Genomic DNA, 22289 nt, shown 5'->3' with positions numbered 1-22289 from the left:
TTTCATCTGCCAAAGGAAGATAATAATTGTATCTCCTTATGGTTGTGAAGGTTCGAATGAGAAAATAAATGAAAAGTATCAGGCAAGGGAGATATAAATGTTAGCTATTGTAATTAACTTGGTGCAACCGTTGATCTAGATCAGTATCTGATATTGAACTTGTAACTAAAAACAATCGTGTGTGTGTGTGTGTGTGTGTGAGAGAGAGAGAGAGAGAGAGAGAGAGAGAGAGAGAGAGAGAGAGAGAGAGAGAGAGAGAGAGAGAGAGAGATATGCTTTCTGTTTTCCCCTGGGTGCTGGTAAACATGGCACATGCTTCCAGATGCACAGATAAAAGTCAAGTGGTCCTCTGAGCAGAGAGAGCTCTGACCCTAATCAGGTTTGCTCTCTGACTTCCTGAGTAGGGGCAAGCTTGAAGCGGACCACCCCCAAGTCTCCCTGGACACCTGGTCACCAAAGCCGCCAACATCGCCACCGTAGGAGTGATTGCCTACAATGAGGGTCACCCTCAGGACCCTCGGGGCACCCTCTTGCCCTGCCAAGAGCTGTATCCCAGGGCTTTCATAATAAAGTGGTTTAAACAAGAGAAATTTATTGTCTCACACTTATGGGGGCCAAAGTCCAGAGTCTGGGCGTTGGCAGGGTTGGTTCCTACTGAGAGTTAGGACGAGCACCTGCTCCTCCCTCTCCCCTCTCCCGGCGGGTGCTGGACTCCTTGGCATTCCTTGGTGCCTGGCTCCAGTCTCTGCCTCCATCTGGACAGGGCCTTCTCCCTGAGTGCCTGTCTGTGTCCACATTTTCCCTTTTTATAGGGGTACAAGTCATATTGGATTAGAGCCTATCCTAATGACTTCATTTCAGCTTAATTACCTCTATAAAGTCCCTATTTCCAAATGAGGTCACATTCTGAAATCCTCGGGGGAGTCGGGACTGCAGCAGATGAATTTGGGAGGAGACAGGATTCAACCCGTAACAAGGGGGTCCTTGCCGTCTGGGCTGGCCCACAGAGCGTGTCCAGACACGTGGCACTTTGCCAGCGTCCTGATCACTGAAATCCACAGCCATGGACCAGAGCGGCCTCACTGTAGCCATGCCCGGTTGTCAGGGCTTTTGAAACAGATGGTGGAAGAAGACCACCAGGGGTGGACGCTCCCACCTGGATCTTTCCCTCATGATGGACCCTACTCCTTCTGAGCGTGAGCCTCCTCCACTGTAACGCAGGCTGGATGGGAGAAGAAATGTGTTTAAAGTCCTGTGGCGGAAACGAGGGTCCCTAGCACAAAGTCACAAACAGTAGGGTGGCTTGTGGAGTCCAGAGATCTGGGTTCAAGTCCTGGCTGTGACAGCTGTCAGGTTAGCCAGCTCTCTGAGCCTGGGTTTCCTTATATCTAAAATGAAGATAATTATAGGACTCCTCGTCTGTCAGGGAGATAGCTAAAGGACAGGAAGGCCTGCTTTGTGCCTGCCATCCTGAGTTTAAAGAATAGAAAAACAGGGACACACTGTGGTGTGGTCCCCAGAGCTGAGGCTGGTTGAACTGGACCAATCACCCGAGGTTCCTGCTGCAGAGAACTCGGGTCTCTGGGGTCTCTGGGAAATTCAGCAGGGCAACCTGTCACCCCACGGCTCCTAAAGCAGCCACGTTGCCATGTATTCAGAGAAACAAGGGACAAACACGATTTGACCCGTGTCCTAGGAGCGTTCGGCCATTTACCTGGAACAGCCTACATTTTGATTAAAGAAGCCGTGGGCTCAGCCCACACCAACCCCAGGACAACATCCTCTTCCCCCTTTGTTTATGCCAGAGCCTAATTTTCCCCCTCTCACACCCCTAAAAAGAGAACCCTAGAGCCCAAGGATGCAGTGTGCCCTCGGGGAGGTCAGTCGTGCTCAGAGCTGACCTACAGCTCCTCCTTCAAAAAGTGGCCCAAGCCCGAGGGGCAGGAAATCTGAACACAGGCCTTTCACCTTGATGTTGACCTTTGAGCTCCAAGTCATCATCATCTGCGTGGACCTGGGCTGAGCTGGGCCATCCCTGTCCCCAGCTGCAGCTCAGCCTGTGCATCTCAGAAGTCGGGAGAGTCAGTTGCTGGGAGGGCACGTGGTCACTGGTTCCTTCGGGCCCTTGTCGAGCCTCGTCCACATCTGACTGCAGCCACAGCACCGAAAGAGCAGCAGCCTGATGGCTCTTGGTCTTCTGGGGGCTTGGGGAAGGAGTGGTGGCAAGGGGGGTCCCCAACACGAGAGTGCATGTAGAATGGAGTTTTGTGCAGACCTTGATTAGGTCATGGCTCAGCACAGAGCCAAGACAATCACTAAATTGTGGGTAAATTATGAAACCTCTCTGGTCCTGCTTTCCTCTTCTGCACAACAGACATAACAGTACCTGCCTCCTAGGATTACTGAGAGGATTAAATAAGATGCTCACGGCTAACACTTAATGTACCCCGGACAGAAGGTCACCAGATGTGGTGAAACTGCTCTTCCTCTTTTATGTGGTCCATGTGTAGAATAAGAAAATTACACACACACACACACACACATACACACACACACACACACACCACAGAGTCTTCAGGACGTTTAAGGGGGAGAGAAGCCAGTCCCGAATGGGTTGTGTCTCTGTCACTGCCAATTTATCAGAAAAGGCAAAATTGTGATTTTTCAGAAAGCCTGCGCCCCCTGCCCCCGGTCCCCCGCCCCCCGTCCCCTGCCCTGGAGGAGAAGTCCAACTACTGAGCACCATGTAGAACCACATCAGGACTGGGGGCTCACACCAAGGAGCCCATGGGACAGAACATGCCCAGCTTCAGTGCCCTGAGATCCTTTGACGTCCTCCTTTGCCTTGACTCTTGGCACTGACTCGATGCCCCACTGGTCCATGGTGAGAGCATCTTTTCCACACGTTTTGGGGACCAGCTGAAAGACATTCAGCAGACAGAGATCTGACCTATACCTGGAATTCATTTAGTACTAGAGCCCATCTTCTTCCAAAATCAACCTCCAGGGCTACCAAGCAGTGGCTCATAATTTGGATAAATATTGACTGTCTACTGTATGCCGGACTTTTTTTTTTTTTTCCAATGCTCAGAACTAAAGAGAAAGTCTGGGCATGCTGGGCCATGGCTCCCCCACTGAGCCCCATCCCCAGTTCTCTGGAACTATTCTTGGTGCTGAAGTTACAGCATTGACCCAAGAAAACAAACCCTGGGCCCTCAAGAAGCTCATATTCTAGGGGCGGGGGGAGCAGCTCAGTGGTAGAGCCCTTGACTGGCAGGTCCTAGATGCTGCGTTCAACCCTCAGCTCCACCCACATGAAAATAGGAACCTTGTGCTGACCAACCACCAGCCGATGAGGCCTGCACAACTCTGCAACAACTGCACCATGCTCAATTTTTCTTTGCAGATCTTTGTTTGCAAAGCAAAGACCACAATCTGCCCATATTGAGAACTGGAGATGCATGTCTACAAACACAGCTCAAGAGACAGAGCTGAACATAGACACTGTATCAGGCATTTCACTAGATGCTGAGCTTGCCTTAACTCAAATCTAAACCTCACCACAAGACTAGGAGATAGGTACTATGGTTATTGTCTGTTTACCAATAGGAACACTCAAAGCTCAGAGAATAAAAGAGATTTGCAAGATGAAGTGGCACACGCCTGTCATCCCAGCTGAAGAGGCTGAGGCAGGAAGATCGCCAGTTCAAAGTCATCTCAGCCAAAGCAAGGCCCTAAGCAACTCAGTGAGACCCTGTCTCTAAATAAAGTACAAAATAGGGCTGGGGATGGGGCTTAGTGGTCTAGTGCCCCTAAGTTCAATCCTTGGTCCCCCCACACCCCACTGAAAAAAAAAACAGGATAAAAGAGACTCAATTCTCCATTTAATGTTTTTTTAGAACTCTACCACATTTGGAGTGGATAAATGTACCTCATGAGTAAAACCTTGATTACCAGAATTATTAGAGGGCATGAAGCACCCCCAGGTAAGCTGGTATGGGGAGGGCTAGGAATGGTTACAGTGTAAACAGTCAGGTGATGGACAGCTGGTGTTACTGCAGGGAGGCTGGGCAACAGAAATCCTTAAGCAGATCTATGGAATCACATCTTGCTAAAGATGACCCGGAATGGACCACGGTCTTGAGGTCGCTCCAAAAGTGACATGACCTTGAAAACCCAGCAATCATCAAGACTCGGCCAGCAAAGCCCAGAAACCATGAGCCTGAGAGCCCTGGAAACTGGAGGAGCCTCCTCCAAGGACCCACGGGACGCATGGAGACCTGGGGCTGCAAGCCGTCCCATCTCACGTGTCTGGTGACAAAGCTGTCACCTTTAAGGATTCTATATTTCCTCCACAAAAATGCACGTGGAAACATCACACGGACTCTAATAAGGGAACATTTTCCAAAACAACTGGTCTGGACTCTTCAAAAAAATATCAAGGTCCAGAAACAGAAAAGAAGGGCTTCCAGATTAGAGGAGAAGAACATGTCAACTCAGCACAGCGCGTGATTCTGGATGGTGGGGTGGAGGCGGCGGAGGCCAGCGAGCCCCCGGCTGGGCAGTGGATGGCCATGGACTGTGAGCTGCGTCCACAGCGGATGTTCTGATTCGGGCCATTGTGCTGCGGTGACCTAAGGTAACATCTTTGGTCTTGGTAAATGCTTCCTGATGTATTTAGAGAAAATTTTAAAAGGAGCAACATCTTTACCTTTGACGGTATGTGAAAAAAATTATTTTTATATATGGAGAAGTGGCGGAGGGGCTCGGGTCTGATGATGGATCCAGCAGAGATGGTAACGGCCAAAGGATGAGGCGGCCTCCTCGGAGTCCTTTGATCCCAACACGCCTGAAACCAACATCCCCTTCCACTTCTTGGTTTCATGAGCCTATAAAATGATCTCCTTCAATTTTTTTTCCCTTATGCGGGTTAGAGCTGTGTCTCTGTCGACGGAGTCGGTTGAGAGCCTCGTGAGCGTGGTCAGGTGCTGTCATGTCCTGGTGGGTGACCCCTAGGTTGCAGACACTGTGTCAGGCAACAGGTGTGCAGAGACCAGCAAGGCCCAGTCCCCTTGACCGTGTCTCCAGGGTCGAAGGAGGAGACTGACAGGCCAGCAGACTGTTCCAAAGAGGACCACATCTGAGTTTCCTCGGCCTCTCCTTTCCTGACATAGCCTCTCCACCTGTCTATACCCTTGTCCCTGCATCCAGGGCCAGCCCAGCTCCCCTCCTCCACAGGCCTCTGTACCTGCTCTCTCCAGAGTGAGGGAGGATCCTCATGGAGGACCCCAAGCCCGACCTTGCCAACCACATCCATAGCTTTGGGGGAAATAAAGCGCACAGAGAATGGAGGCGATATTATAGGAATGTGTTTGGGATTCACCAAGCCCCTTGTAAATAACCCAGTTGGTTTCTGCGTGGAAGGTGTGGGTGGGCACGGGGCAGCCGGATGGAGAGGTTAATGACATTTTCCAAGAGAGAGAGCAGCTGAGGACAGCTTCCTAGATTCGTGTTCATTTCTCAGGCCTGATCAGCCCTTGGAAACACCTGGTGACGTTAATGGGGCATCTTGCACCATGCACTCGGGCCCAGAACTCTTTGGAACATTTTTAGTCACATTAAAATATGACGGCAGAGCTGGGGAGGTAGCTCAGTGGTAGAGCACTTGCCTGAGGTCCCGGGTTCAATCCCTAGTCCCACGAGGAAGGAAGGAAGAAAGGGAGGGAGGTGAAGGGAAGGAGGGAAGGAAAGAAAGGAGGGGGGGAGAGAGGAAGGGAGGCAGGAAAGGTTGGCATTATCACCCCCATTCACTGATGCTGAAAGCAGGTGAATAACTTGATACAATTAAACTGCAGCTAACTGTGAGCAGTGAGGTTCGAATAAGTTCTGATGAATACCTAACCCTAAGTTCTTAGCCATAACGCTACCCAAACTCACGATCATTTTATCTGGAACCAGACAAATGCCAGGAGACAGTGTTAGCCTTCACATATTCCTTAACGTGCATATAGAAAGGTATATAAAGACTAACGAGCAAACTCACTGAGGCTTCCGATGAAGGCCAAGGGATGCTTAGGTTTGGAAAAGTGAACAATAAAGAAAACAGCATGACCGGTGGTGCTTGGCTGTGGCCAAAATCACAGAGCAAGGTCACCTGAGACTGAGTTTTGAGAACCCATGACTTCTGCAATACACTGACCCAGGCCAATGCAGTATGAAGCCACCACGGCCCATTCTTGGTCACCCCGACACCCACATGCAACTCCTCAAACCATTTTAACCACCAACTGAAGACAGTAACATGGTCATGGTTCTGCCCGGGGTGACACATACCACCACCAACAGTGACAGACACACGTCAACCTCTCCCTGCACCAGATGGCCGGCTCTTTGAATCGTGCCCATTCTTGTAGCTGATTTATACAAATAGAAAACACCTATTTTGTCATCCACCTCCCCTTGAGTCCCCACCCCACCCACTACCACCTTTCCAGCCCCATTATTCCTGCACCACCCGCTTGGGGGACGTGAACCACCCATTACACCATTAGGACTTGGCTTTGGGAGCAGGTTTGAACTGCGACTTGGGTTTCATTCTCCACCCCCCAACGTGCATGTGTTCCATTGTCTCCCCGCCACCAACGGGAGCCAGCATCTTTCATCAGGTCCTCACCATGGATTCTGGGGCTTTATTAGCAAATGAAAATGGCCCAGGTCCAGCTGACATCAATGGGGTCTCTGCGAGGAGCAGGACCCCGGCGCTTCCTGTGGAGCCCAGCCTCAGACGATCTGGCTTGAAGAGAAGCCAGTTGGCTGAGCTCGAGCTACCAGAGAGCTATTTTTGACTTAAAAAGAAGCTGAATTTAGCTGATAACTGATTAAAGAAGTTTTAGACACAGCTCGTTGGGGTTTGAATATCTTGGCTGTGGAGGAGCCTAGACAAAGGAAAGACACTGAACTTGGTCAGGCACTAAGTCATTTTGGAAAACAACTAATTGGACCCCAGCAAGCCACCAGCTGTTTGCAAAACAAATGTCTGACTGCGTGGCCTCTGTTTTCTTCTTACCCCACCCTAGATCCATTCATGTAGGGACAAAGCCTTCCTCTATTCCAAAGTAGGCAGAGCAAGGAATAAAATCCCATCAACACACTGATAGAGTCCGTTCCCTTCCTCTCTTAAACGAATTTCAAAAGTCAAGATAAAATTTTCTGAAATGTTTCGGGTACGTGTGCAACAGAGAAATCGTTACTGATGTCCAGCCAAATTTAAGGTATAAACAATAGCATCTTTATATCTACTTTAGGTCTTTTGTTGTTAATTTCATTTGATTAATTTGTGTACTGATTGGTTTTTGGTGCCAGAGGGTAGAACTCAGGGACTTGTGCCCATTAACGATGTGCTCTACCCACTGAGCTACACCCCTAGCTCCTGGTCTTATCTTGTTTTTTTCCCCTGAAGTGCTGGGGATTGAGCCCTGAGTGTCACACATGCTAAACAAAGTGCTGTTCCACTGAGTTACAACCCCCAGTGCTTTTTATTTTTATTTTTATTTCAAGATAAGGTCTTGCTAAGTTGTCACGGCTGGCCTCCAACTTCGATCCTCCAGCCTCAGCCTCTCAAGTAGCTGGGATGACAGGTGTGTGCCACGGCACCCGGGTGCACCTTGTATTTTCAATAATTTATAAAGAACCAGTCCCCATCTATGTTTCTTCCAAACAGCCCAATCTCACAAAGCAAAAGATTATTTTGCCTTGAGACCTCAAGCATGAGACATCAGGCAGCCTAAGGGGAATCTGTGTGGGGTCAATGATCCTCAGCTGAGCCACAGGAGCCCAGGTCTATATTTCCAGACTTCACCTGTTTTGCCTCCTCTTTTGATTTGATATAAAAATTTAACTGAAGTTCCTGCTGCTGATTTTCAGGCCTAGGGAATGAGACAACAATGAAGAATTGTTCGATTCAGTCCTAAAGACCATTTTCTCAGCTCTGGCGTTATTTTTTTATATATATATATCCTTGATAAGAGGGTCTGGCTAATATTGCCACAGTAATATTCTCAGGATCACACAGCATGGCTACTAGTTATGGTATGTTTGCCACGTGGGATCTTTTCCTCTCTACCTCAACCTTTATGATCTGGTTCACATTCCCAGGAGGTAAACTGAGGCTGACTTAAGGTGAAAGGTGTCCGAGATCATGCACAAAAACTGAAGATTCTTGGGAAAGGTCAGTCGCATGCATGCTCCAGGTCTCGGTAATTCTACGTTTGGGTCTCTGCCCAAAAGAGATTCCTGTGCACAGATAATAACTGGCCTATATGAAGAAATTAATGTTCTGTGTGTCATTATTAGTAGTGGTTATTTTAAAAAGTCATAATCTAAGAAGCCATCATCAGAGAAACTTTTGGATTGATTGCTTATGGAGAAAGGGATAGTTTATAAAATATAAAGAAAGTCAATTGCAGGTAATTTACCAACATCATGAGTGCTGTTTCCTCTAAAAAGGGATAGAGATAAAGGATGGTATCAGAAAGAGGGAAACACACCCCCAATTTGATCATATTCTGTTTCTGTTAATAAAAAAAAAAGATCTGAAGTGTGACCACATGTTAATATGTGTTTTTTTTCTGGGTGTGAGTACGTAGGTATTTGACATATTAATCTGTGTACTTTTCCATATTTAAACAATTTTTTTCCAAGTAGAAAAAAACCCACAAAGTTTGTTTATGTTGCTATGAGGAGCTCACTCACGGCATATTTGTGATCTCGCTGTCTCGCTGTTCTCCTAAATTTTTTGGCTTCTTTCCTGGTACCGAGGAGAGATAGATTTTATGTGCTAATGGCCAAAAAAATAAAAGCATCATTGACCATCCAACTGTACAATGATTTTTTTTTTTTTTTTGCAAGGAGCTATGAAGACATTTTTCTTAAAAACATTTCCAGGCAGGAGCTGAGCATCTATGGCATGTCTATAAGGTCCACAGACCTTCCACCACGCCCTATTGTTCGCGTCAGAGAGTGCACCGATACCCGGGAGGCTATGAGAGGACACAGGGGAATCTCCTCTTCCTGTGGCCTCACGGATATTTTACACATGGTAAAGATTTAATCTAAGGAAATCATGCTTGGACACACTTCTAAAAGGGAGTGCCTATTTATCCAGAAGAATGCATTTCAAAAGCCAATAGATTATAGTTGGTGCAGAACCTTAAATTTGTAAATGGAATCCAACTTTTTAGCACGACCACAAACTTTTTCAACTTTAATGCAGATTTCCTGAGGTCTACCCACACACCAAGTGGCCAGATCCTGGGGTCCAGGCGTTTGTTCAAGTGCTAACATAACACACCATGCAAGCATACACACACACACACACACACACACACACACACGGTAACAGAAATTCCAGTTCTATGTTATAGAGTTCCACCTCTAATCTATCTGGTAGAAGGTAAGATTAGAGAATTTTAACATCTTTTCCCTTTTTCCAAGTATTTAGAGCTGTCAGATAAACCTGCTGATGCAACTTGGCTCTTCAGTGATTTTTCTAGCAATGGGTCTAAGATACTATCACCTACACAGCATCAGGGAGAATGAACCAGCTGCATAAAAAAGCTAGGGCATGATTCTCTGTTCCAATAATATCAGCTAAGACTCCTTCAGTGTTTTCTCTGTGCCCGATAGAACTCTAGATGCTTTTGCATGTTTTGACCCATTTAACTGTGGTAGGTCATATGTAAGGCACATACAAGGATCATTCCCATTTGACAGATGAGAACAGCAAGGCAGAGATTTGGGGCACTTGCTCAAGGTCACAGAGTCAAAAGTCATGGACCAGTATGTGCATCCAGGAAGCCAGGCTCTTACCCACTAGGCCGTGGCTATAGATGGAGTCTGAGATCTGGAAAGTCAAAGAAGATGGAATTAACCATGGATAAGAGTCAGATCCAGAAAAATACACCTGAAAGGGTCCACACCTGAAACTGCCTTGGAAGGAGGAAATCAGAGGACTGGGGGAAGGGGTTGGGATGGAGATGGGTTTTCGGTGTACAGCTTCTCGAAAGAGAACTTGAAGCTGATATTTATGATGCAGATGCGTGTACAAAACCAGCGCACGTTGTGGCCATTTGGACGCGGAGCCGTCCTAGGTGTTCACAAGGCATCTGCTGACTTCGCCTGACTTAGCTCCACTGGCCAAAAAGACATGATTCCTGGAGCTTCCTGGGTGGTTGCTCTAGTAGCAAAGGAATGCATTTGAAGTTTGAAGGCTTCACCTGCAGAAGCAAAACCCCCAGATAAGAGGAAATTTGGTACCCGTCCCAGCGTCTATGTTTAAGGACTCCCCACAGGAATCTTGGGCCTGCATCCAGATCCTAATCGAGAATTTTTCCAAAGCCAAATTCTCACACCCCATTAGCTTTCAAGGCTCAGTGTTGGCTCCTGGGATGAAGACCCACTAGAATTTATGCTGGAGAAGGGGACAGGACTAGGGACCTAATTCCTCCTGAAGTACTGAGGCCCAGTTTGGAATGGAGCCCTAGGCACGTAAAATTTCCTCCCCCAAACCATTCATTTAGTCCTTTCCATGGTGACAGGGTAACAGCATCTCGCATACCCTTTGGAGGGTCTCTACTCACACACATACACACACACACACACACACACACACACAGAGTTGCCTGCTATACAAACTGATCTGCCCCTTGCTTTTAATTTTACCATCTCTTACAAACAGCCTACAAACCCTCCGTATCTGTACATGCAGAAAGCTCTCAATCTTTTCTACAGCTGCGTAATATTTCACTGCTCCCTTCCCCATCATTAGTTGAACCAGCTTCCCATAAATATCCATCAGGTCGTTTGCAAACTCCGGCTATTACAGCAGGGCTGCATGGAAGGTCCTCAGACACATGTCATTTTGCAAATGAACGGTCACATCTGTAGGATTAACACCTGGGATGAAAAGGTGCCGTGTCAAAGGCTTTCACTCTCTCCATTTTGATAGCTATCCCACATTGTCACCCCACCATAGGGCTGTAACCATTTATTCATTGGAGAATGACTGTTTCCCACGCCCACCTCAGTGCTGTGTGTTAATGAAATATTTCCATCTGTACCTATTTTTTTTTTTAAAGCAGGTTCTAAGCTCCAAAAGAACTAGACCATCAATGGCTCAAAAACAGGGCTCAGTAGCTGGCTGGTCCAGAAAGCCAGACTTAAAGAGCGGGTGCTTTTTAAATGTGTTGCTACCAGGATTTCTTTCCTGAAGTCACTCGCCCCTGGGATTGCCCCCCAAGAGTGCCTGCTTCTCTCTGTCTCTGGAAGCAAGGTCCCCTCCATGAGGATGGGGCTCTGACTGATCTCGCCACGGCTGGGGCATGCCAGCATTTTCTCCCTGTCTGGTCTGAATTGCATGTTGTGCTTCCAGCCTGGGAGGAAATGACCTCTGATTAATAGGGAAGCTTGGGAAAGGTGGATAGGGGTGGAGGCTGCTCCTGAGGGCGAGGTGGTCAGATGTTAATATTCTCATCACTCAGGAAAAGGGGGCAAGGGGGTGGGCTCCCTACCCTCTTGGTCAAACCAAAGACGCGGGACAGTTGGAAGATGGATGTTGGTGGCTCTGAGCAGCATATTATGGGACATGAGGCTTTTCATTCCTGTGTATTTATGGGTTTATATTTACCTAATAAATATAACAATGGGTGAACAGCCGTTGAGAAGGGAGACCTGGGCTCCAAGGGGAGGGGAGAAAAGAAAAAGAAATCTGTCTTCCCAGTGAGCTAGGTGGTCTCAGAAGGATTTTAGTCATGGGTGGTTGGTTGGTCTTCTCAAAATTCTTGCTAACTCTTGGCAAGGTTTTCTCCTAGGCTCCCAGAACAAAGATGGAAATCAAATGCACAGCTGATACTTGCAGCTGATAATGCGGTGGTGGTGGTGGGGGACACTAATAACTGGACGTTTCGCCCATTACAAATGGACCAATTCCTTGACCATGGAATAAGAACCCCATTGGGTTCTTATTCATCTTTGAGCCCCCCCCCCCTGCCCATTTTCTCCCCAGTACATCCAGGCTGGGGGAGGAGGATGCTAACCCAATACAGGGATGCTTGAAGTGGTTATCAGAGCTCTCTCCTCCCCTTTCTGATTTTCGCCAGACCCAAACTCTCTTTCTTTCTTTCTTTTCTTGCATTTGCGGTAATCAGGAAAGTTCATGCTCAACTGCAGACCCTTCTCAGCCAAGAAGGGAAGAAATAATATTGGAATGGAAAAGGGAAGGAGAAAAAAAGGGGGTGGGTGGGTGGGAACTGAAATGGTGTATCTAAGGTAAGAAAAAACATCAGGAAAGAAGGCAGGCTTTTAATGGTGGCAAATGTGCAGAAATGGGAAAGAAACAAAGTTGGTAATAACTTGGGAAAGGAAGAAGCAAGTAGGGAGGGGGAGAAAGAAAAAAGGGAAAGAAGAAAGCAAGAGAACCCCCCCCCCAAAAAAAAAAGGTTAAATGATAAAAGAGACAGTTGAGAGGTTTCTGAACCATAAAGAAACCCTCTCCAATGTTTTCCAGCATGGCGCTTCTAACTTCTAACATCTTAAACAAGCTTCAGCTCTTGGCTATGCACGTAAAGGCATTTGCGATTAAACCTAATTAGCAAGTGGCCCGAGGTCGAGGCTCGGAGATCGCTCAGCCTCCGTGCGAGGGAGGCCTGTAGGCTCAGTCTAGTTCTTTCTCTCTCACCTGGCGAGGCCACCCGGTTTGGAACGGAGCCCTAGGCCTAGTCGGGGGCCCTGCTTCCCAGCGCCCCAGCACCGAGGCTGCCCAAGCTGGGGAAGGAGCGGCGAGCGCTCAGGACACGGCAAAAGGCTCCCCACGATCGGCTTGGAAACCACCACCCCGCGACACACACACAACACACAACCCGTCTTTCTCCAACGGCTGGACTTGGGCCTTTTTATAACACAAATCTTTAATTTACACATTTTGATTCGGCCTGTGATTTTGCGCTCCGAGGTCCGATGCCATAAAATCCGCGGAGCCAGGCAAAGGGACCCCCACCTCAGCCCCCTCAGGCCCAGCTCTCCCTGGAGTTCCCAACGCTGCTCCAAATAATCGCGTGGACCACAGCCAAGAATAACTAGAAAATAAACACAGCTCCCGGCCCTCGGGGCTGAGTCAGCCCATCGCAGGCCACTGTCCCTCCCAGCCCCACCTGGCTCCGCGTCCCGGGGGCGGCGCTGAGGTTACGCGGCAGCCTGGGCTCTCATTGTGCTCCGGGCGCTGCCGGTAACCCTAGGACTGTTCCCGGACCGCTACTCAAAACCGGGTGGCCCTCTGGTCTTTGTTCCTGTTGCCTTTTCTAGCCCGAAAATTCTTGAGTTCTCAACCTTTATCAAAAACATCAACAAAAACAACAAAGCAAACATCCCAAACTCCAACAGCAACAACAATCAAACGCAAAGCAGAGAACGTTTTCGCCGCTAAATTCGGGAACTTTCCAGGTCTGCGCGTGTGTGTTTGTGTCAAAATCTGTACAGCAGCGCAAAAGCCGCGCAAGTACCCTTAACGTGTGCGTGTGAAAGGAAGTATACGTGTGCCAGCGCGCGTGCAAATAAATGTGCGCAAGCAAAGATGATTCTGTCTACAGATAATTATGCATAAGTCATCCGAGGCTCGGAACGTGCACACCACACGTGTAAATAAACATCGATTTGCAAGTAATTCCATGCCCACGTGCCGACGATTTGGGGTTCGCAAGTACTTCTGTGTGCATATAATTCTTTGGGCGAACTGTTGCATACGCGAGTGATTTGGGGGGCGCGCCCGCGCTGCTACTGCTGCAAGCAATTTCATGAGTGTGTTGATTCGTTTAGAAAAGGCTGAATGAAGAGAGGAGAGCACGAGTCCTTCCGCATGGCTGGTCAGAGCGCGCGTCTGGGGAAGCAGCGCAGAAAAGCGAGCACACTGTCTTGCTTCCAACCATGCGGTTTCCTGGAGGGCTCGCCAGCTCCTCGCGCTAAAGGGAAAGCAGAGTGTGAAGCGACGGTGGCTTTCAGGCCCTCCCTTTCGCCTTCCCAAGCTTCTGACTCGGTGAGGTCCTCCGCGTTCTGGTTGCTGCGTAGGTTTGCAGGGCGCTACGCTGAGTCACGAATTTCCCCAGGACGCACGATCTCCAGGGTGCCCTGCGGCCTCTCCGCGGCGGCTACCGAATCAGCGGAACCCTGCCAAAGTCTCCTGGTGCTGGGGAGCTTCCGAGAATTTCCCCGATCGTTCAACGGACCTTGAGCAGCGGCACCGGAGAAAGCGAAAGCTCTTGCATTTTTCGGCCGGCGCTCCTCCTCGCTGAGAAACTCTAATCCGCGACCGCCAGGGAAAAGGTGCGATCGCGAGACCATGTGTCCCCTACGGGCACTAAAATGGCGCAACGTGTCCCGGCCAAGGCAATCGTCTCTCCCAGCGCGCACACGTGTGCCCAGAATTATAATACAATATAACACATCGTAATAGCGGGTATTATACCGCGTTTACCTTTCATTAGGATGTGGATGTTGGGCTAGGCTGTGCTTATGTGTTTGTTACGACGTGCCGCGATACTGTCTCTCTCCATCTCGCTACCTTGTGCCACGCACCTACTCGCTTCCCAACGACCCTTCAAGGCAGGACTCATTTCTCCCACTGGGCACTCAGGCACGGACACGGGAAGACACTTGCCCAAGTTGCCCGGCTAGAGAGGGGAAAGCAATCCACAGCCTGGGGACTGTGCTGGAGGGGACAAGCAGACCTCCACCCACACAATTCGGACAGGAAGCTATCCTATACCACACACCGCTGTTTCTGGACTCGCACGATAATATATATTTATTTTATTACATTCTCGCCATCTGGCTGAGGGGAGAGGCGGCCAGCCAACACTCCACAAACCGCTGGCTGAGAATTCAGTGCAGACAGGTCTCCAGCCCTATGGAGGAGGACTGCCTTAAGCATGGTGCATCCTTCCCCTGGCCGCTGCTCCCTGGGGTGGCTTCTCCTTATCACCAGATGAGAACTAGGTTCCGAAAGGCTAAACTGCTTGCCTAGTATCACTCAGCAAGTAAGGAAGGGGTTCGGATCTGGCATTGACACACCCAAGTCCTTGTTTAGAAAATTATGTTCCCAACCCCATCCAGAGTGTCACCCCATTTAATTAGATTTGGAAAGTCCTTGGGGGACCACTGCTGGTAACAGGTAATGGGGGCATCCTTAACCTTCGGAAGTTAGGAACATCCAAGAAATGCAATAAAAGCTCAAAATCTCCTCTCCAAGGGGAAGCAGGTTCATAAACACCGATTACAGTATTCAGACCTGGATCATGGTCCAGGCACCACATGTAACTTGGTTGGAGAGCCAGGCTTCCTCCCTGATAACCGAGCAAATAATGCACCCCTCACACCTCCTGACCTTCCCTCCTCCTTGTATTCTAGAGGGGAAAGAGGGTGGGCATGTGCTTGGACACAGCCACAGGATGCTTGTTTAATCACCTCTCCAGTTGCAAAAAAAAAAAAAAAAGTCAGGGCTCAATGTGTCCCCAAGAACCCGGGAATAATAACCACCCACAATCCCCAAGGAGCTCCCAGGGAGGGGATTGGAGGTCTCAGACTCTTCCCTCCTTAGAGCAGAGGGCAACCCAGGTAGATGAAGCACAAAGAAAAGCAATTAAGATCCAACCCAGCAGGATTATCCAGATTCCCACCCCGGGTGGTCATGAATTTTCCTTTCCAAATATCCAAGCTGTTGGGAAAACTTTGTGAACAAATTCACTAGACTTTGTTTCATAGAACCAGCCAGTCTCTGTCTTTGAGTTCTGTCATAGGTGAAAAGATTTGGGAGAATCCCTCTTCCCCATCCAGGCCCCTAAGGAACAAAAGGGTTAGAAATTGGTGCCTGTCAGTGAAAATGGTTTGGGCTGGAGGTGAGATCCAACAGGCTTTCCCTAAACTAAAAAAGTGGGCAAAACCATCCCAAACCCTGCCGACTCTGTGGCTGCCTGGCCACCCTGGCCTGGTTTGAAGAACACAGCTGCTAAGTGCTGGAAGGAAGTTTAAAACAAACATAGAGTGTTTTGTTTCTGGCTCTTTGTTTCTTTTTCTTTTTTTCTTGTATTGCCTTTCAAGATAAAACTTGTACGTCTACATCAGAGGATGGAGATGAAAGAAAATGAGAAAATTATGTGAAAATTTTGGCCTAGCTTCCCCTCTCCCTAATACGCTAAACTGCCTGTTCAATTGGGGAACGTTTAGAAATTCAGAGTCTGGAGACTTGGAGGGATAGCTTTAATTTATATTTCTGTGTGTATATTGGGGGGGGGCGGCCTGTGGGGGCACCTCCATTTGGGAAAACTGGTAGCTCTATTACAGGCCCTGAAAGTGACTTGAAGCCCACAGAGCTCTTGGAAGTTACCAAAGTGTCCACCATACCCTCATGGACTGGCCAACACCCTGCCCATCTCCCCCTGCCTATCTCCATCCCAGCCTCAGGGAATTGGGAAATTTGACAACGGGGAAATCCCAAAGTACCTGGAAAATTTAGGAGAGAGTGGATCCTTTGGGGTCCTAGCTGGAGAACGTGCCAATGCAGTCTGAACAGCTGTCTTGTACAAGAGCCCATTTGGGCTACATGTCAACTGGAGAAAATTCTAGACCAGATAATTGGCCATTTCAACCGGGTAATGCAAGAGATATATATGAGGAGGCAATCAGCAACGAAGCTGCCAGTTCAAGCCACTGTGGAGGAATTAGTGTAGCTAAGCTTTTTTGTTTTGTTTTTAAATTCAAAATGCGCGGTTTGGGTTGGAATTTCCGCCAGGGCCACAGTCAGGAGGCGCTGAGAACAGCCCGGCGGTGTTCACTTGTCTGGACCAAGCCCCCAGAGCTAATCCCTGGGAGCTCGGCGGGGCCCCTGCGCAGGGCCGCTCCGAGGGGAGGGTCGAGGAGAGCGCGCAGAGCCAACTTGCCCGTGCGCACCCAGAAATGATGACCTAAGTGACGCTGACGAACGCGGCCCCACCGAATCGCCGCTAAATAAAGGGTCCGCCCGCAGCGTGGGCCGCAGGGATTGCCTCACACTCCGGAATCGGGCCCAGACACGTTTGGAAATGTTTTGCTGGACGCCTGCCCCGCGAGGGCGACAGCGGCAGGCAGCTGCCTGGGCGAAGCTGCGCCGCTGGTCACAGGCGGGCGCTGAGCAGCCGTCGCGGAGGTGTCCCCAGTGGAGGAGACTGTCTCTGCGTTTGCCCGTTTGGTTGTTTCTTTTTCTTTTCCTCCCATCACGTTCGTGTACTTGGGGGGATGGGAGGCAGGGGTCTGTCTGCAGCATGCAGCTCCCCAGCTGTGACCAGAGAGGCATTAAGGAAATGGCAGGCAAGAATTTGGCACGGAATGAGGCACTATTGGTTTCAACGCGGGGCTATCCCACTGATTGGCGGGCTCCAGTAGCCAAAGGCCATCTTAGTCGCAGCTGGAGCTCCAGGGCCCCCGCACAGAGCCGGCCACTGGTGGAATCAATGATGAATCCAGAAGTCAGGCTTTCGATCCTAACTTTATCATATCTCCCTAAGGGACACCGAATCTCTCCCTGGCCCTGAATTCCTTTGCATAATAATAGAACAGCTTCCCCTCCCTGCGAGGCCGTCATAATATGTGGTAACCACAGGAGCTTTTGACACCGGTTGACCACCTGTATTTTTCTGCGAGTTTACATTAATTTACTTCCCCAACACCCCTTGGATGCAGCGCGGTTGTTGTATCCCCATTTTACAGATGGCCCTTCGGAATGTCCAATTAAATTTGTTAACTCGGACCGCCTGGTTCATGCGGGGATTTGGTGATAATACGGGAGTGCTCATCATTTGGTGAGTCACAGAGACTACATGACTTCTGGGCCCAGGTTGCTCCAGGGCACGACGTCCCTGGCCTCAATTTTGCTAGACTTAACTCCTACAAACGCCCTCCCAGCAGCAGGGAGAGTGAGTCTTTCCCCTCGTTTCTCCCCTACCCATACATCTGAAGCCAAGCCGTTTAGATCAGGCTGGGACACTGGGTGGAGGAGTCGGTAACCAGTTCTGAACCAATACATCAAGGCTGGCACCCCAAACCACCTGGGCATCTGTGTTCCCATGCGCGCTTACTTTTGGGGCTAGAAAATAAAAAAAGGTTTTGCCTGTGATCCTGCCCAAGGCCACGCACAAAAAGACTGTTTGAAACTTCTAAAATCCCTAACGTGTCCATAGGTTACAGACAGAAGGGTCCAGAGAAAAGTCACACCAAAGGCGGATGTGATCCACTGAAGCCGTTGCGCCCTGGCACCCTGCGCTCTGCCTGCGTCTTTACGCATGGGTTGATTGCAAGGGTCCCGGTGGCGCAAACCTAGATCTTGCCGGCTGGTTTTAGTCCCGCCAGACTTTGGCCACTGCTCACTAGTCAAGGTAATGAATGGAGAGAGAAAAGAGGGGGCGGGGAAGGAGGGGACGTTGTGATGAGGGTGAAATATCTTGGAAATAATATACCGAGAGAAGGAAACATGGACAACAGTTTATCAGCACCCCCCGCCCCCATTGCCCGCATGTTTAAAACCCCTAAGTAATTTTAGATTGTGTCTTCAGTTAATATATCTCTCTCCCTTTCCCGCGGGCTGACAGGGAAGCGCCATTGCTTGCAAGATGTCTGCAGAAAAGGGTCTTTAAGAGTTTCCACATTGTTTAGCTACACAAAAGTGTTTGTGGTTCCCGAGGCCCTTCCCCTCCCCCACCCGCCTCCGAATCTCATTTCACTTTATGACTCCAATTGTTTGAGGATGCCCGCGCCACATAAATCCTGCTTCGAGATTAATCTCCCTCCTGGCTTGCGCTGGGCGCAGTGATTTTTTTTTTTTTTTTTTTTTGGACTTCTTTAAAAGAGGGCGCCGGGCGGAGATTTATTAACAAGGAAAAATAGTTTATTTTTATAGCTGACCTCGGAAAGGAGGGGGGTGGAAGTGCAGGGTGGGGGAAGAGGAGCCGTTCACATTGGTAAACAGAGAGGCTGAGAGAGTTGGGGGGTGTTAAAGACCACTTAGACCGTCGACTTGAACTTTCCTCCTGGCGACCCTCCGTTGGGCTGTGAGTGTCTAGGAAGTGTTTGGAGGGACCAAGCCAATGCGGGCAGAGATGCCTCTGTGTGCTTCTGTTGGTGGTTTGGGTGCACACCTGGTGTAAGTGAGGAGCCCGCACACTTCTGGGGACAATCCTCTCTAGAGACCTGGAAGCCACGCAGGATCTAGGATCCCCCAATCTGGCTACCCCCTCCCCAAGGACTGTGCTCTTTCCGTCTAATTGAAGCTCTACTCATGACTTCACTGAGGGTCTTCTTAGGCTTGAATACAATATTCTCAAAATGGTATTTTTTAGTGTCTATTTTCAGAGAAGCTCTCCATTATTGTATTTTGTCATCCTAAAGGCTAAAAAACAGAGTAATTAAGAGCTAAGCTGGTCCTTTTGGCCTTCCCATGCCTCTGGCCCTCTGCACACCAAAGTTTTTGTTTTTCAAACCAGTTTACATGTGCCATCATCAAAGAAGAACAATAACCAAGAGCCTTAAGCTTAAGTAGTTCGGAGGCCAATTTGGGCCACATTTTGGACTCAGTATACTCTCAGGATTCGTTAAGGTTCTGGGCATTACTTTCTGCTGGCTGTTTGACCTTGAGCCAGTGGCAAGGCCTCTCTGGGCTTGTTTCTCTTCACACTGTTAAAAGGCACATTGGTGTTCCCTGTTCTTTTGCAGTCCTGGGGCTTGGACCCAGGGCCTCCCTCCTACTAGGCAAGTGTTCCTTCCCCCACGGAGCTACACCACTAGCCCAGAAGGAGGAGGAAGATTTTTTAAAGTGTGCATTTGTACTTGTGTCTGTGTCCCCCTCTCCCCACCCCCTAACTGCCTTGGGAGTAGATGTAGAAGAACATGGAATGGCAATGTCCCACCTTGTCCCAAGGAGGCCCCCTGAGCTTCTGGAGAAGGATAGATCTTAATTTCGTGGGGAATGTGGACCCCAAGGAAAAACTGTAATTTTTAAAATTATGACCTTTTTAGAATCAAAAAAGAAGCAAGCAATTTTGCAATGGCCCAAGGTCCCTGGGCAGGTGAAGGGACCTTGCTTATGGCAAACTCATCCCAATGCCTCAAGAAGGGCCCCAGCAAGTCGGAGGCTTGTGGGGCATGTGAGCTGGCTGGTCTCAGCTGGGCTCGGCGCTCCCGGTGAGAGAAGTGCCTTCTTCCTTTGATTCCCAGACGGACACCCAGGCGTCTGTCTGTCTGCAGCCTCTGCTCTCGGGGTCGCGGGTCGAGGCTGCGCGGAATGAACTCTAGTGCGCCCAGAGCAGTCCGCACCAGTGCTGGGGCGCGGTGAGTCCGGACCCGCGCTGGAAGGTAGGAACAAGGGGTGTGCTTTAGCCAAGCTCTCCCAGGGCCCGGATCCCAGATCCCAACGGCTCATTGGAGTGAGGGTATTAAAGGTCTTGGGGAGGCACATGGTTGATGTCAGCCAAAAAAAAAAAAAAATCATTGACCCCGGCTGCTGGTCCCCTCCAAATGTCTTTGATGCGTCTGAGGACACCTGCTCAGAGCAGAAGCTGGCCTTGGCTCAACCGGTTTGACCCCTCCCGGGACCCCTGCAGGGGGGAACACACAGCCCAGTCATCCGGATGGTCTGTCCGCTGACACTTTCTACGTGGTGCCAAAATTTTCTAAAAATAGTCGACCACAAAAAATAAGGTTCTTTCTGTTTTGTAGCAGTCTTTCAACTCATCATCTAACTAAACTTCAACAACTCACTTAGACTTTCTCTTAGAATTTCTCCCTCTAAGATGAAGAAGCTGAGCCCAGAGAGGTTAAGCAACCAGACCAGCAGCGCACAGTAGTAAGAAGTGAAAAGTGTGGACTCAAAATCAGGACTTTAGACTCCAAATTCCTGTGAATTTCCTACTACGCGACAAGTAGCTCTTTACAACATGTCCACCCACCCCAAAGCAAGTCACCCCCGTATGCATGCTGGCGTCGCGGTGGCATGGAGCGCACTACGCACGCGATGTTCCCTATCCTGAGCGCAGGCGGCTCTGGCTGAGTTGTGGGAGAGTGACAAGGCACACGGAGGACAGGCGCACGTCGCGAGCATACCCTTGCCAATTACTTGGGGGTGCACACCTGCATGCCGGCATCCCCCCTTCTCTCTTTGCTTTCCTGTCCTCGCACCCTGGGGCCGTCGCTCCCGCGCGGTGAAGTGGCACAAACCCTTGGCATCACTACTTTTGCGCCTATCTCCACTCCTCGACTCTCAGCATTCCGTCTCCGTAAAATACCAGCCTTTCACCTGCCCACAGCGGACCGAACTGAGGGTGGAGGCGCGGCAGACGCTCCCCGCCCACCTGGTGCCTTACCTGGTCGCGGGCGGACGCACCAAGACTGCGCCGGAGCCTAAGCATTGGCCTGCGCGCACCGCTGCACCGGCCGCTCCATCAAGCAGCCCCTGGACTGTAGCCGCGTTTCCGGTTGTAGCACTGGGCGCCCCCGGAGTGGGCTCGATAAGCTATCGGCGGGCCCCGGGGAGGGGCGGTCAGCGGCCAGCAGGGGCACCTCGGGGCGGCTCCCTCTCCCCGGCCCGCTGCCAGCCAGCGGCCGCCCAGGACAGCAGTGAGATGCCTGCCCAGGCGTTTCTGGTTACAATCATCTCACACAGGGACCTGCATTCCACCCCCCACCCCCAGTCCTTACCACTAAGTCTGAAGTCACACCTTCTCCCAGGCTGGGAGCTTGTCCCGGCGTGGGGGCGATGAGTGCCGGGCAGGGGTTGTTAATCTAGAGCGCTCCAGCAGGTCCCTAGAAAGGAATATTTTTGGTGGTCAGAAAAAATCAACATGAAGTAGGTAGTATCCATCCCCCTCCCTCTCCACCACGAGTTACATTTTCTACCCAATTAACCACGACTGCTGCGTGTTCCTGATTATTTCCTGGAAGGGCTGAAGCATAGTTCCATACTTTCAAAAGATGTAGTTAAGGGATAGAGAAGACTGATCTTGGCTCTTTCGTGGCCCCCCAAAAGTTATCACATGGTAGCTTCCATTTATTAAGTGCTGAGGTGATTGAGTTCTTCAGAGAAGTCTGTGAGGCCGGGAACTATAATTTCCCCATTCTGCAGATGAATGGCAAGAGACTCCAAAAGGTGAATGGATGTCCCCCAGTTACATCAGCCCCCAATGGCCTCTGCTGCCTCACCTAGATGCTGGGTAGGTGTGTGA

The 22289-nt window shown here is 49.8% G+C and overlaps 1 protein-coding gene across 2 annotated transcripts in view; it reads right to left on the bottom strand.

Annotated features, from left to right (window-relative positions):
* The window catches only part of Tbx5 (T-box transcription factor 5), an 80028-nt gene extending 58364 nt beyond the window's left edge, over positions 1-21664 (bottom strand). The window contains exon 1 of one of the 2 annotated variants that reach the window (XM_046446250.2): positions 21432-21664. In XM_046446250.2, coding sequence (XP_046302206.1) covers positions 21432-21476 — 45 coding nt within the window. In that variant the 5' untranslated portion in view covers positions 21477-21664. The remainder of the gene's footprint in view (positions 1-21431) is intronic. The other variant, XM_046446251.2, reaches the window with a different exon arrangement.
* Positions 21665-22289: the final 625 nt, after the last annotated feature.

Source organism: Marmota monax, unplaced genomic scaffold (assembly GCF_021218885.2).
Source record: "Marmota monax isolate L192 unplaced genomic scaffold, Marmota_monax_Labrador192_F-V1.1 WCK01_AAM20220418_F8-fsc00092, whole genome shotgun sequence".
NCBI lineage: Eukaryota > Metazoa > Chordata > Mammalia > Rodentia > Sciuridae > Marmota > Marmota monax.
The sequence above is the reverse complement of the archived record's forward strand: the minus strand, read 5'-3'. Positions and strand labels throughout refer to the sequence as shown.